Genomic DNA, 13,967 nt, shown 5'->3' on the forward strand with positions numbered 1-13,967 from the left:
TTCAAATTTGTAAAAGTTCACTTGAAAGCCAAGGGCCTGGAAAACAAAACAAACTATCTTACATTTCAGGATATGTCTTATCTCGTTGTAATAAAAACCACAATTGTGAATAATGCAAAACCAAACTTGTTGATGAAAAACAAACACTCAACCAGTCAAATATATTAGCATCATTTAAGTCTCGTGATACATCAACATTCAGTGGCTTGACAATACCAACTGAAAGATTCCAGAGCAACGTATCTGAGATCAAGGACAAGTTTGATAAACTTTTCCCAATGGTAATACAAATGAATAAAGTCAAAGAGAGGATTACCAGAATTATTTCAAGAACAATCGATCAATCTTGATTTATTTCAAAAGATGAGATGCATCAGCATGTTCCATGTGTTGATTACTTGAAAGAAATAATTAATTTTTTTGTACAACTTTCCATTCGTAGTACATTGGAAAAACATAATTTAAACTACAAGTATGACAAAGCCCAGAAACATCTAGATCGCAAATTACTTAAGGTTCAACATTAACAAATACTTACCAAACATTTTAGTCGTTAACCATTTCGATAACATATACTTGGATTAATAATATTCCAATTATTTATCCCAGAAATACTCTTGGATTAATGATCATTAATTTAACCTCTGGCCCTGATTCAAGTAACAAAGGTCTAAAATAACATAAAAAATAGTTAATATATGAACTTTCTTAAAATAATTAAATATAATTAATTAAAAACTTACTTTTTATCTTATCTTAATAAATTGTATTGAAAATCCTCTAAGCAATCGTATTTCTTTATTAAAGCTGCACATATGATTCATTGAATTTCATTCAAAACGTAAACCTACTACAAATAAACACGGGAAGAAAAAGCTTTCTCCCGGTTGATAGATGGCGCCGACGTTAACGAAAAAAAAAGGGGTCGCAGCGATGTATAGGGAGTTTCATATCTCTATATTGTCAGTATCTCTGGTATTGCTGATAATATATCATAAGAGTAAGTATTTTATTAAAAAACTGTTTGATTTTTTTAATGATTTTAACTCGATTTTTTTAATGTCGTTTACAGAGGTAGGAAGAAAATATGTTTGATCAAAGTCTATACATTTTGGACCTGCACATGTTTCAATTTCACTTTTTAAGTTTATTATTCATTACTCTCACTGAGTGGTTCGCCTAAAGCTTTATTTAATTTTGTTATATTTTATACAGGGTCTTTTTTTTTGCTCGGAAAAGTGTTTTTTTTTCAAAAACTATTTATAGTACCGATTTCAAATTTGGAAGGTCAATTCTCTATACCGGGGGACATCAGTTTGAGAAATTTGAGCGTTTTCGGTAATGTTTTTCACCAATTTTGAAAAATTATTTTTCGACCACTAGGTGCGAGATAAAAAATTTCTATTATAAAGTTGTAGGCCGTCATCGAAAACCCTTAAAAATTGTTCACTCGACGAAAAACAATTTATTTATCAGTGAAAATTCGAGCTTGAAAAATTTACAAGTTGGTGAAGCCAAATTACGATTGTTTGAAACGATAATTGAAACCGAATTACCTAATCCAGTTGAAACTTTGGTTAAAAAAACGACCGGATTTAAAAAACACGAGGCTATAGGTCAATCCTAAACATGCATTGGGTATTTAAAGGAAAACTTTGGGAGATTATTATCAGTGTTTGATAATATTTCGAACAATGCCTCGTTATTCAGTAGCTGAGCATACCGAGATAGTTGCCATTTACTATGGAGAAACAGCGCAAAACCTTAGTAGAGTGACTGAAATCTTCGCAGAAAGACATCCAAATGGAGCACCATCTGTAAATACAGTAAGACGAGCAATTCACGATTTCAATCAATTTGGTAACTTGCAACCTAGGTTTCGCGGATTGGGTCAACCGGATTTAGACTTCGAGAACAATGTACTCGCGTACTTTGTGGCATATCCTCGTCACAGTTGCGCTAACGCCGCTGCTGATTTGGGTTGTTCTGCAAATCGTGTGTGGAAAATTCTTCGTAAGAATCGCTATCACCCATACAGAGCTACGCTCCACCAAGGACTAATTGACGGAGACCATCAAAGACGTTATGAATTTAGTAACTGGTTACTAAATGCTGTCCAAGAAGATAGACAATTTTTGCGCCATGTTTTGTTCTCCGACGAAGCGTCATTTTCTAGAGATGGGCCCTTTAATCATCAAAACAGCCATCTTTGGTCTGACATCAACCCACATTGGGGTTTTGAATATCATCACCAGGTTCAATTTGAACGGGTCAATGTTTGGGTTGGACTTGTTGGAAACCGTTTGATTGGTCCCTTTTTCCTGCCGACGAACCTCAACGGCCAAAGGTATTTACATTTTCTACAGAACGAACTGAGTGACGCAATCGACGACCTTCCATTGGCTGAAAGACGTCAGTTGTGGTTTCAGCAAGATGGCGCCCCTCCGCATTTTTCCCGGCAAGTAACTGAGCACCTCAACAACGAGTTTCCTGAAAGGTGGATAGGGAGAAATGGTCCAGTGCATTGGCCAGCAAGGTCACCTGACCTAACACCGCTGGATTATTTTCTCTGGGGATTCGTTAAAGCAAAGGTATACGCCACGCCCATTGAAACTAGGGAGGAACTCATTAGACGAATAATCAGTGCTTGCCGAGACGTCCCACCAGAAATGGTAGAGAAAGCGTTTGAGAACTTAATTGTCCGCGCACAAACCTGTGTTGCAGCCAATTGTGATATTATTGAAAATGTTTTGTAAAAATTTATGTGAATAAAATATCTGCATTTAAAAACCAAACGTGTACATTTTTTCAAGCGTGAAAACTCTACTACGTTTGTATTAGACTTGTTCCCTTTTCAATTATCGTTTCAAACAATCGTAATTTGGCTTCACCAACTTGTAAATTTTTCAAGCTCGAATTTTCACTGATAAATAAGTTGTTTTTCGTCGAGTGAACAATTTTTAAGGGTTTTCGATGACGGCCTACAACTTAATAATAGAAATTTTTTATCTCGCACCTAGTGGTCGAAAAATAATTTTTCAAAATTGGTGAAAAACATTACCGAAAACGCTCAAATTTCTCAAACTGATGTCCCCCGGTACAGAGAATTGACCTTCCAAATTTGAAATCGGTACTATAAATAGTTTAAAAAAAAAAACACTTTTCCGAGCAAAAAAAAAGACCCTGTATATTGGATTTGGAATTCCAAAAGTAAGATTTGCATTGAATTCTCCGAATGTTAGGGAAGGTTCGCTGTTTTTAAAGTTCATTTTGGACCTGTACATGTTTCAATTTAACTTTTTAAGTTTATTATTCATTACTCTCACTGAAAGGTTCGCCTAAATCTTTATTTTATACTGTGATAATTTATATAGTTAAATTGTAAGTCCAAAAGTAAGATTTGCGTTGAATTCTCCGAATGTTAGGGAAGGTTCGCTGTTTTTAAAGTTCATTTTGGACCTGTACATGTTTCAATTTAACTTTTTAAGTTAATTATTCATTACTCTCACTGAACGGTTCGCCTAAAGCTTTATTTTATACTGTGATAATTTATATAGTTAAATTTTAATTCCAAAAGTAAGATTTGCATTTAATTCTCCGAATGTTAGGGAAGGTTCGTTGTTTTTAAAGTTCATTTTGGACCGGTACATGTTTCAATTTAACTTTTTAGTTTATTATTCATTACTCTCACTGAAAGGTTCGCCTAATGCTTTATTTCATTTTGTTATATTTTGTATATTGAATTTGGAATTCCAAAAGTAAGATTTGCGTGTAATTCTCCGAATGTTAGGGAAGGTTCGTTGTTTTTAAAGTTCATTTTGGACCGGTACATGTTTCAATTTAACTTTTTAAGTTTATTATTCATTACTCTCACTGAAAGGTTCGCCTAAAGCTTTATTTCATTTTGTTATATTTTGTATATTGAATTTGGAATTCCAAAAGTAAGGTTTGCTGCCTAAAGCTTTATTTCATTTTGTTATATTTTGTATATTGAATTTGGTTGCTGCCTAAAGCTTTATTTCATTTTGTTATATTTTGTATATTGAATTTGGAATTCCAAAAGTAAGATTTGCGTTGAATTCTCCGAATGTTAGGGAAGGTTCGCTGTTTTTAAAGTTCATTTTGGACCTGTACATGTTTCAATTTAACTTTATTATTCATTACTCTCACTGAACGGTTCGCCTAAAGCTTTATTTTATACTGTGATATATTATATAGTTTAATTGTAATTCCAAAAGTAAGATTTGGATAAATATTAAAATTAAGCTTCGAGAAATAGTAATTTCTAGAGTACATTTTTCATCCGATAGTCTTAATTTTTTTTAAGGAATAGTATTAAATGGCTTAGTTTTATTTTGCTTCTGATTTAAAAATTAATTTTATTGTTTTTTTTTACATTTGTATAATCAAGGTTATTTAATTTTTAAGTTGTTTAGTTCGAAATTTATTTTGTTATATAAAAATTAAATAATTATATAAGTTTTGTAATTTATATGTTAACTGCTAATACTTGCAGAGTTCGTGTTATTACATTCAAATTGTACACTTGTTGCTGGATTTTTTCCATTATCTTGTATTTTAATGTTTTGAATAAAATTTTAATATCAAGTTTGGCTTTTTAAATTATTTGTTCAGAATACGATATCCAATGAACGTCCTAGTTTCATCCCTATTGAGCCATGATTGAACCAAATTAAAGGCCTAAAGACATCTCTAGGTTTTATAGAAAGACATCCAGGGGACGACCGCCGTAATCGCCGTTGGATGTCCGAAAACTCGTCCCCGGGGCGTACTACGGCTATAGACAAACCGGACATTTGGACGTCCTTTAACGTCCCACCGACGTCAACCCCGGATTTTGGGATGTCCTACGGACGAAGGCAAGATCCGAGTGTGAATCGGTTTTAAAATTTAAAAATTTTTAAATTTTAAAACCGATTCACATTTTTTAATATTTAAATCCGTTCTATTATATAGTTTAGGACCTAGATAGGGTACATGTTTTTGTCAAATACTTTGTGCATTTTCTCACTGATAACATTTAGATTTTGTACACTTCTAGTGTTGTAATTTATATTTTCTGGTACCATAATATCTCGCAATTTAAACGCATGTATAAAATAATTTTTGAGTATATTTGTCTTACGGTGAAAACTTTAAAATCAGCATATAGAGCCATACTAGATTCGAGACGATCTCTTTTTAAACATATTCCGAGAATTTTTCTTTGTATTATTTCTAATTTCTCTATATAAGTCTTAAACTTACCACCCCATCCTAAAATTCCATATGATATAACAGATTGCACAATTGACTGCTCATCATTTTTTTAAATATAATTTATACTTGGTTTAATAAATTTCGAAGCTATAAATGAAAACTGCCTTACGAAATAATACGTTTTATTTTCATTACATAAGAATAACATATGGACAAAAGTCTACGAATAGAAATACAATTTTTAATATATAAATTTTTGTGTATGCATAGATAATTTAAACGGGATGTGTTTCAAAGCTGTTGATAGAGAAAATCAACCGATATATATTTTTTGCGATTATTTTTGCATTAAATATTTCAATAACATGTTTGTTGAATAATTATCGGTGTTTTAGTTGTTATTGTTATCAAATTGTTTCAATCTAATGTATTTTTTCGATTAATCAAAAATAACCGCAAATTTTGTGGATAACGGTTGGATAACGCTGAGCCCTAGACGTAATAATGGCCAATGCCAATGATGGAAGAACCACTAACTAAGACGTAATTTCTTATGTTGAACGAGACTTACGAAGAGCCAGAAGGATTGCAAAATGTTTCCAACGTTACGGATTGACTAGTTTCAAATGCAGATAATACACTACAAAATATGCATAACAGGTTACGAAATAGTTTTATTTTACTATTAGCTTTGAATATTGTGATGTCAACAATTAAAGACGATGGCGATGCTATTACATTTTACACCGGTCTTCCAAACAACAAGAGGCTCATGTCATTATTTTAATTTCCAGATCGTGGTGAAAATGGTGAAAACATTATTTCTTGGAAAATAGAGAAGTTAAATGATGGAATTAACTCAACTCCTGTAACAACTTCATCTATGGCTGGTCGTCCTAGAGCTTTAAAAACTCTGGATCAATTTTTTACGGTTCTCATGTGATAAAGACTATTGTTATTTGTTCAAGACTTTGCGGACAGATTTGGTTTCTCTAAAATTATGGTCAGTAACGTGTGTAACACTTGGGTAAACTTAATGCATGTTCCGTTGGATAAAGTTAGTTTATGGTCAACGCGCGCACCTTTTCCTATCAAGAACCCCCCTTCCATAAACTGCTACCTTGTACCTCTTCGTGGTGGAAGGGAGTAACAGGTGAATGGGGTAACCCTTCATGCTGGCCAACTAAGGCTCTGCTTCTTCCTCAAGCTACGGTGTAATGGTACCGGGGAAGCGAAAATACGGTATAACTTACGATCCCCTTGGGGAACCAGGCGAAACACCGTTGTAATTAGCCTTCCACCCGGGAGGAGGACTAACGGGTGGTGACCTCTTACTTTCCTCCATCTCGTGGGATCATTTATGAACTCAAAACAAAAACAAAACCAAACATTTAGCAAGGGTCTACTTCCAGTAGTACCCGGCTTGATGAAAAGAGTGAACAATGGTCTACTTCCAGTAATACCCGGCTTGATGAAGATAATGAGCAAGGGTCTGCTTCCAGCTTCCAGCAGCACCCGGTTTGATGTAGAGTCTGGGTCATCTTCAAATGTTACCCGACCCTCAAAAACGTAGATACGCAATGCACGCCGCAAGGCTCGCTAAGAAGGAGGTTCAGTCATCCCCGGGTAACAAAGTAACCCTTTCACTTAAGAGGCTCAGGTCGGAGGAATCCAATCCCTCACCTGGGTATTCTCTATCTGCGGCCAAAAAGGCTAAGGAGCGTCCTACTCCTATGTCCTATAGTGACGCAGTAGGGTTGCCTAAGATGGTCATTGTAATTGATGGTTTTCCGAACAACCTTATCACAGAGGAGGAGATGGGCGCCGTCTAGTGTGGGATTCTGGAGAAAGTTCATGGCACACCATCGGGTGAACCTCTTCCTCTCATCAGGAATCTCCAGCTGGTCGGAGGTGCCGTCACATATATCTGTGGGGATGCCCCAACTGGGGAATGGTAAAGGAAGGCCTTTGACCAGAATGACTGTGTTTTGGAGGGAACGAAAATTAGTAATAAAAGCTAGTGAACTACCGAAACCGGTCAAGGTATCCTTCAGGACTAAGGATGTCTGGACGAAGAACCCAGAAGTCCTTCTAAAGAGGCTGCACCTCTATAACAACAAGCTCATTACCAGCCATTGGAAAGTGGTCACCTCTGTCTGTGAAAAGAACTTCATTCGGTGGATTTTCCAGATGGATGAAGATTGTGTCGCAGTTTTAAAGCAGGCAGGATTTACTGCCTAGACATGGGTTGATAGAGGGACTTTTAAAATTCTTAAAAATCCTAACATTCCAGCGCAGCCTGAAGCGGTGGTAGAGAAGAGTCTGTCCAACCCACAGGGGCATAAGGTGAAGATACGAATGGTTCAGCTGGTGATGTAGGTATGGTAAGTCCTGTACCCACCCCCTTAGCCGGCGAGTAGCCCAACACCAACACCGGCAAATGTGGTTGGACATGAAGGTGATACAGATTCATCTGCATCACTGTAAGGCAGCCTCGGAAGTTCTCTGTCGCAGGTTTGTTGTGGAGGGCCTAGACGCGGTCATCATACAGGAGCCTTGGATCCATAATGGAAGAATCTTAGGGCTCAAAAGTACAGGTACTGTCAAAAGTGGATATAAAACAGAAAGTCTGGGAGGAAAAGGGTTCGTTAGCTTTCTCAGTGGTTTCCTTCAAAAATGAGGAGCTGTTTCCCCTATACAATGATTGAGCCAATCAGGAACGACTCTGTTACGTTTGGCCTATGTCTCATGACGTCACGGTCAGAGGAAATAGTTCAGATGGGCGATGCTAGCTAACCTAGCGGTAAAACCAAGAAGCATTCCTTGGTAAAATTCCCGAAGACGTTGTCACATTGGTTAATTTATTCCTTTTTCAAAAATTTTGGCTCAAGCTCGTAAGAAATATACACCAGAAGAGTTAGCTTTAAAGCCGAAAAGTAAATTTAGTCAGTGTAATTTATTTATAAAAGATTTGTATTCAATTGGTACTATACAAACCAGTGAAGATTTAAACCAAGGCTTAACTAAAATTCCAGTAGATAGGGATGTACAGACAAATTTTAGTATAGTAACATGGATTAAATAACCCTATAAGGTTATTTAATCAATGATAGTAATAAAAAAGGTAATAATGCAGAATCGCAAACTGAGATTTTGGGTTCAATTGTATCTCAAGAAAAGGGGGATGAAATTAATTGTTTTACAACTAATAAACTTAAATGTGCTAAACGTAAATGTGAGCCAAATGAAGCTGCTAAGGAGACAAATTGTGATGAAGATTTGACACTGTTGAAGAAATAAAAAGTGGATAACTGCACCCCGATTAAATTACTAACTTCAGTTGATAATGTCCCATGTCGCCTGTCGTGTATAATATTTTATATTGAAACTTTTCTCAATCACCGCTGGGACTTTTCGAATTATAGTTAAAAATGTTTCTTTAAATTTTAATCATTTTTCACAACTGAAGTAGTTTCTTTAATTGTTTTCCCTGGATTATTTCTACCAGATGAGAGGCGAAACTGATCCGATAACCATTTTTGTAACTGTTGACACATACGGCATTAGGGAATCATGTGCAATAAATAAACCTCCGTTGTTAATTCCCCTCAAAACTACAGGGATTTTATTGAGGTTTTTTGCCAAGCTATCCAATGTACTACATTGGAGAGTTCATTTGCATATATTGGGTCATAAATTATAACTGGGTCAATTCCTTCTTCATTAAGTACTAAATTGTATACCCAATTATTCCATGCGTACAGAAAGCCACTATCCTCCTCTTTCTTCAGAGTAATGCGAATGTAACAACTCGTGTTGAGAACACATATCTTCTAGTAGTTCTTTTAAAGTTCCATTGTTTTTAAATTCGTTAAACACTTTAAGCCGCACACCCCATTCAAACAAAACAAAAATGTTTTTATCAATTATCTACCTAAGCCTTGCCAAACATGTGAATTTTCACAAAGAGCAGACGCACCAAATCCAGCCCAAAGACTATATAATCAGGTGGATAAGGAACTGAAGAAGAACTATAATATATCAGCCGATTTACGCAGGTACATGCGAGTAAAGCGCCATTTGTAATGCTCCGCCAAAGGGGGTAGGCACAAACTTGGGGCATGCTTGGGGGATCCTCATTTTTGATGGAACAGGGCTACCGGGTCCTCGCAGACTTTCTGTTTTATATCCACTTTTGGTACTGTTTATTATGACTACAAATCTGCTAATCCTAGAACATGTATTTTGATACGAAAGGGTATTCACGCTCTTCCTCTTTCATTATACCAAACTTGGGACACTGCCACCATAAAAATCTTCTCTTCATCAGCTGTTGGAGAAGACGAATTAATGATGGCTTCCGGCTATTTCCCCTATGATGCCTTGTCCCCTCCATCACAGGAGGTTGCCAATCTGGTGAACCACTGTGAGAGACTGGGCAAGAAGCTTGCCATTGGGTGCGATGCCAATGCTCACCCCGTTGCATGGGGCAGCAGTGACTGCAACCAACGTGGTGATTACTTAATGGAATATCTGGTTAGTACTAAACTTCATATTCTTAATAAACACAATATACCCACTTTTGTTACAAGTAACAGGAGTGAGGTTATTGACTTAACTCTGTGCACATAAAATGTTTTACACTCTGCGACACAATGGCATGTGTCTAATGAACCATCACTTTCGGATCATAGGCAAATATGTTTTTCTGTTTTGGTCAAACCTACCCAGGAAGTTACCGAAATACGCAATCCTAGATCAAATAATTGGCCTAGGCATAGGGACGACCTTGATCTTCACTTACGGGGATGTGGCTCTAGGCTCTCCTCGGTGCTGGAGCTCGAAATGGCTGTTGATCACATGCAACAGTCCATAATCGACTCCTACCACCAAAACTGTCCTGCAAAATCTACCAACCAGCCAACGTTAGTTCCTTGGTCAGCTTTTTAATAGAGCTAAGAGGACGGGTGATTGGTCAGCCTATAAGCAGATCCTCGCTGCCCATCATAAGGCCATCCGAGCAGGAAAACAGGCTTCCCGGGGGGATTTTTGTGAGAGTGTCTCTGATATTCCCACTAACTACAGTCAAATTAAAGAAAATTATGGCACATGACAATACAAAACATCTAGATACTATTAAGTTGGAGGATGGTAGTTACTCCAGTTCTGGAAAGGAAACACTGACACATATGTTGGAGGTTCACTTTCCAGACTCTAAAGTCACTGACACAGATGACTCTTATGTTCTTACTCTTCGGTTTAAAATAACTGAAAAGGTAGATGGGGATGTGGTAAAACAAGTTGACACTCACTCCAAGCTAATGTGGGCTATGAAGTCATTGAAGCCCTACAAGGCCTCTGGTCCGGATGGGATATCACCCATCTTGTTGCAGGAGGGATTAGACATTATCTCTCCTGTGTTGTGCAGAATCTACAGGTCCTGTATTGCTCTTGGGCACGTACCGAACTCCTATAAGCATTCAAAGGTTATCTTTATTCCTTAGCCCGGGAAAGCCAGTTATTTCGAGGCTAAGGTTTTGGAGAAATTAGTTGATAGATATATTAGAGAGGAGGTTCTTAGTGTTACACCCCTCTCGAATGCTCAGTATTCCTATCAAAAGGCAAATCTACTGAGACTACCCTTCATGGCATAATTAATTACCTTGAACGTGCAATTGAGTGCAAAGAAATAGCGCTAGCTGTTTTTTTGGACATCGAGGGGGCTTTTGATAAAGTCTTTAAGGCTGTCATTCTTAAGGCTGCTAAACGTTTTGGTATCAATGACTCATTGTGTCTTTGGATCGACTCTATGTTGACTGATCGGGTCGCGACGTCTTCCCTGCTTGACGAATCGCTAAGGGTCACCACCAGCCTGGGCTGCCCGAAGGGGGTGTTCTTTCACCCCTGCTGTGGTGCCTGGTTGTGGACGAACTCTTGGTGAGGCTAAACTGGGATGGCTGTCGCGGCTTTGGTTATGCTGACGATGTCGCAGTGATAATTACTCTCATCTCTGTGGAATGCTGGTGTAGGGATGTAGGCCTCACCGTCAATCCTGACAAGACGAGCCAGTTTCCTTTCACTCGGAGGAAGGTGCATGACTTGTTCAATGATATTTCTTTCTTTGGGACTATCATGGTCAAATCAACTGAAGTAAAATACCTCGGGTGTTATTCTCGACAGTAGACTAACATGGAAGCCACATCTTGACCTCAGTATCAGGAAGGCAAAAATGTTATTCTGGAGAGTAAAGGGTTCCATAAACCACTCTTGGGGTCTTAGCCCAAAGGTTGTGTATTGGATTTATACCATGATAATCAGGCCTATGCTGACGTATGCAGCAGTGGTTTGGTGGCTGAGGGTAGTGCTTAAGTCAGTTCAGGCTGCACTACGCACTGTGCAAAGACTGGCCTGTGTCAGCATAACAGGAGCTATAAGAACGGCCCCAAGCGTTTCTCTGGAGGAACTCCTGAATATTCTACCGCTTCATCTAAATATAGAGGAATTTGCAATTATGAGTGTCCATCGGTTACTGCATAATGGTTGGTGGAGGCTTGCTTATTGGGAGTGCAGCCACACCAAATTGTTTCAGCAATATTCTGGTCACTTACCGATCTTATTGATGGGTTCTGACAACATGGCTACAAAGATAAACTTTGAAAAGCAGTTTAGTGTTTACTTTCCAAGTCGTTTAGACTGGTCTGGCGACACAGTGTTTGGAACCAAGGGCGGAATTGTTTGGATCACGGATGGCTCCAAGACTCACTCAGGGATACTATCAAGTTTGGCTTCTCTGAGAGCCTTGGTGTTTTTGCTACGGTCTTTAAAAGAAGTATCGGGGCAAGGCTATTCAGATTTTCTCGGACAGTCAGGCTGTCCTTAAGGCTCTTAATCAGTTAAGTATTACTTCTTAGCTCGTTCTTAGCTGTTTGGATCTCCTTTCGGAACTGGGCACCCATATTAGGGTGTCACTATATTGGGTGCCTGGTCATAAGGGGCATCATGGCAATGATATGGCCGACACTCTGGCCAAGGAGGGTGCGTAGGCTAGGTTCTTAGGTGCTGAACCTGCTATTCCAATACCAAATGGCCTGGTTCGCAGCCATGTGCATGTTGCTATGACTGAGAGGCAGGTTAGACTTTGGCTTGAGACGGTGGGTCAAAGGCAGACTAAGGAGTTTATTCCTGGGCCTTCTATGAATAGAGCAACTGAGTTGCTTTCGCTCTGTAAGTGTGGTTACGGGCCTACTTTTAGGTCACTGCCAGCTTAATAGACATCTGCATCTGATTGGTATCAGTGAGAGTCCTTTGTGCAGGGAATGCCTTGCAGAGGAGGAAACTTCCTCTCATGTCCTTTGTGTCTGTGATTCTTATGCAGCTCAAAGGTTCGAGTACCTTGGTACGTATAGGTTGGAAACGAGCAATCTTTCCAACATCCCGGCGAAGCAAATCCTGCGCTTCGTTTCTAAGACTGGGCTTTTCCATGTTTAACTGGCTGGGGCTGCACAATGGACCTCTGGTCGAAGTGCTAGGTTGGGTCTAACCCAACCACCCAACTTTTACTACTACTATTATCTTGAACCCTCTTTCTTTATCTATTATCTATTGTATCAAATCCTTTCAAACTGGACATCCCTTTAAAATAAACATGAAAAAACCACTAAAATGTAATCCTGAACCCCTTAAATACTTCATTAACTTGGGAAGGGACAGAACCTGTTAAAATTGTATGTAGAAAAATAATTGGCACAGTGAAATCAAAGAATGAAACTAAACTACCCGATCTTAACTATCTTTTATGTCACCAATAACATAACGGATTTATTTCCAAAGCTCTTCAAAACTTTAAAACAGGTAGTCCTTAGAGCATAATCCTTAGAGCATAACACTTCAATAACGTACGTGGTTCATTTATTGTAACACTCCAATCACTCAAAAAATATTGTTATCAAAGGGATAAATCTGTAAACCCAAAGCACGCGTAATGGCAACTAAAGCAAAATTGTTTGCTCCACAAATCTCATCCAAAAAATTAAAATCGAGTGATTATTTTAGCGTAAAACCTCAATCACGCAATCCTTTTAGCGTAACTAATCAAAAACATACGTTATCCTTAAAGTTAACACTTCAAACACAACCTTTTAAGTCGAAGCAATATGACTTGAAATAGTAACGAACAAAGAAAAAAACTGACATTTCTAAACCAAGAAGCAGACTTCAAAATAGAAGCAGATAAACAAGTGAGTAGCTTCTTGGTAAAAATCTGGCTTAAAAGAAAACCAGATGAGGGTGGGGTCAACTATATATTGGCTGCCCATGGTCGAATTTTCCTTTCCCTCCCTCAAAGTTCGAAAGGACTTTCTTTGTGCAGAAGTACACATCGTTCTTAAATTGTTGTTACGGTCCCCGTTTCCATCACGGTTTTTGTTTCGACGACGGGGAGCAGCTGCGGCGGCAACGTCACTGGCACCGTCGGCACACGGAGTGTCAGTCCCTCAAAATGTAATAGCCCCCCTTCCCCGGGCAATGAAATAAAAAGGTAAGCTTCACTTTTTACCTCTCCGAGGGGACAAAGTCCCCTAGGAGGGGTTATACAACCACCGTGTCTGTCTGTGGGTCTGTGGGTTTGTCAGGCCTGCGAACGCGTTCGCATTTTCGGTGCAAAGTGTAATCACTGCGTACGCAGTTTCTCGAGATCTCTGCGTTCGCAGTTTCTCGAAGGGTTGGCAAAACCACCGTGTGACGGTGAG

At 38.3% G+C, this 13,967-nt stretch overlaps 1 protein-coding gene across 1 annotated transcript; it reads left to right on the forward strand.

The window, feature by feature from the left end:
- The first annotated feature begins 7,463 nt into the window (after window positions 1-7,463).
- On the forward strand, window positions 7,464-10,874 carry LOC149928532 (uncharacterized). The gene is made up of 7 exons (XM_090157905.1): window positions 7,464-7,467; window positions 7,514-7,566; window positions 7,630-7,703; window positions 9,456-9,756; window positions 9,952-10,145; window positions 10,211-10,679; window positions 10,725-10,874. The coding sequence occupies exons 1-7, from the start codon at window positions 7,464-7,466 to the stop codon at window positions 10,872-10,874; spliced, it is 1,245 nt and encodes a 414-aa protein (XP_090014031.1).
- The last annotated feature ends 3,093 nt before the right edge of the window (window positions 10,875-13,967 follow it).

Source organism: Leiobunum rupestre, chromosome 9 (genome assembly GCF_980474605.1).
Source record: "Leiobunum rupestre chromosome 9, qqLeiRupe1.1.hap1, whole genome shotgun sequence".
Classification (NCBI taxonomy): domain Eukaryota; kingdom Metazoa; phylum Arthropoda; class Arachnida; order Opiliones; family Sclerosomatidae; genus Leiobunum; species Leiobunum rupestre.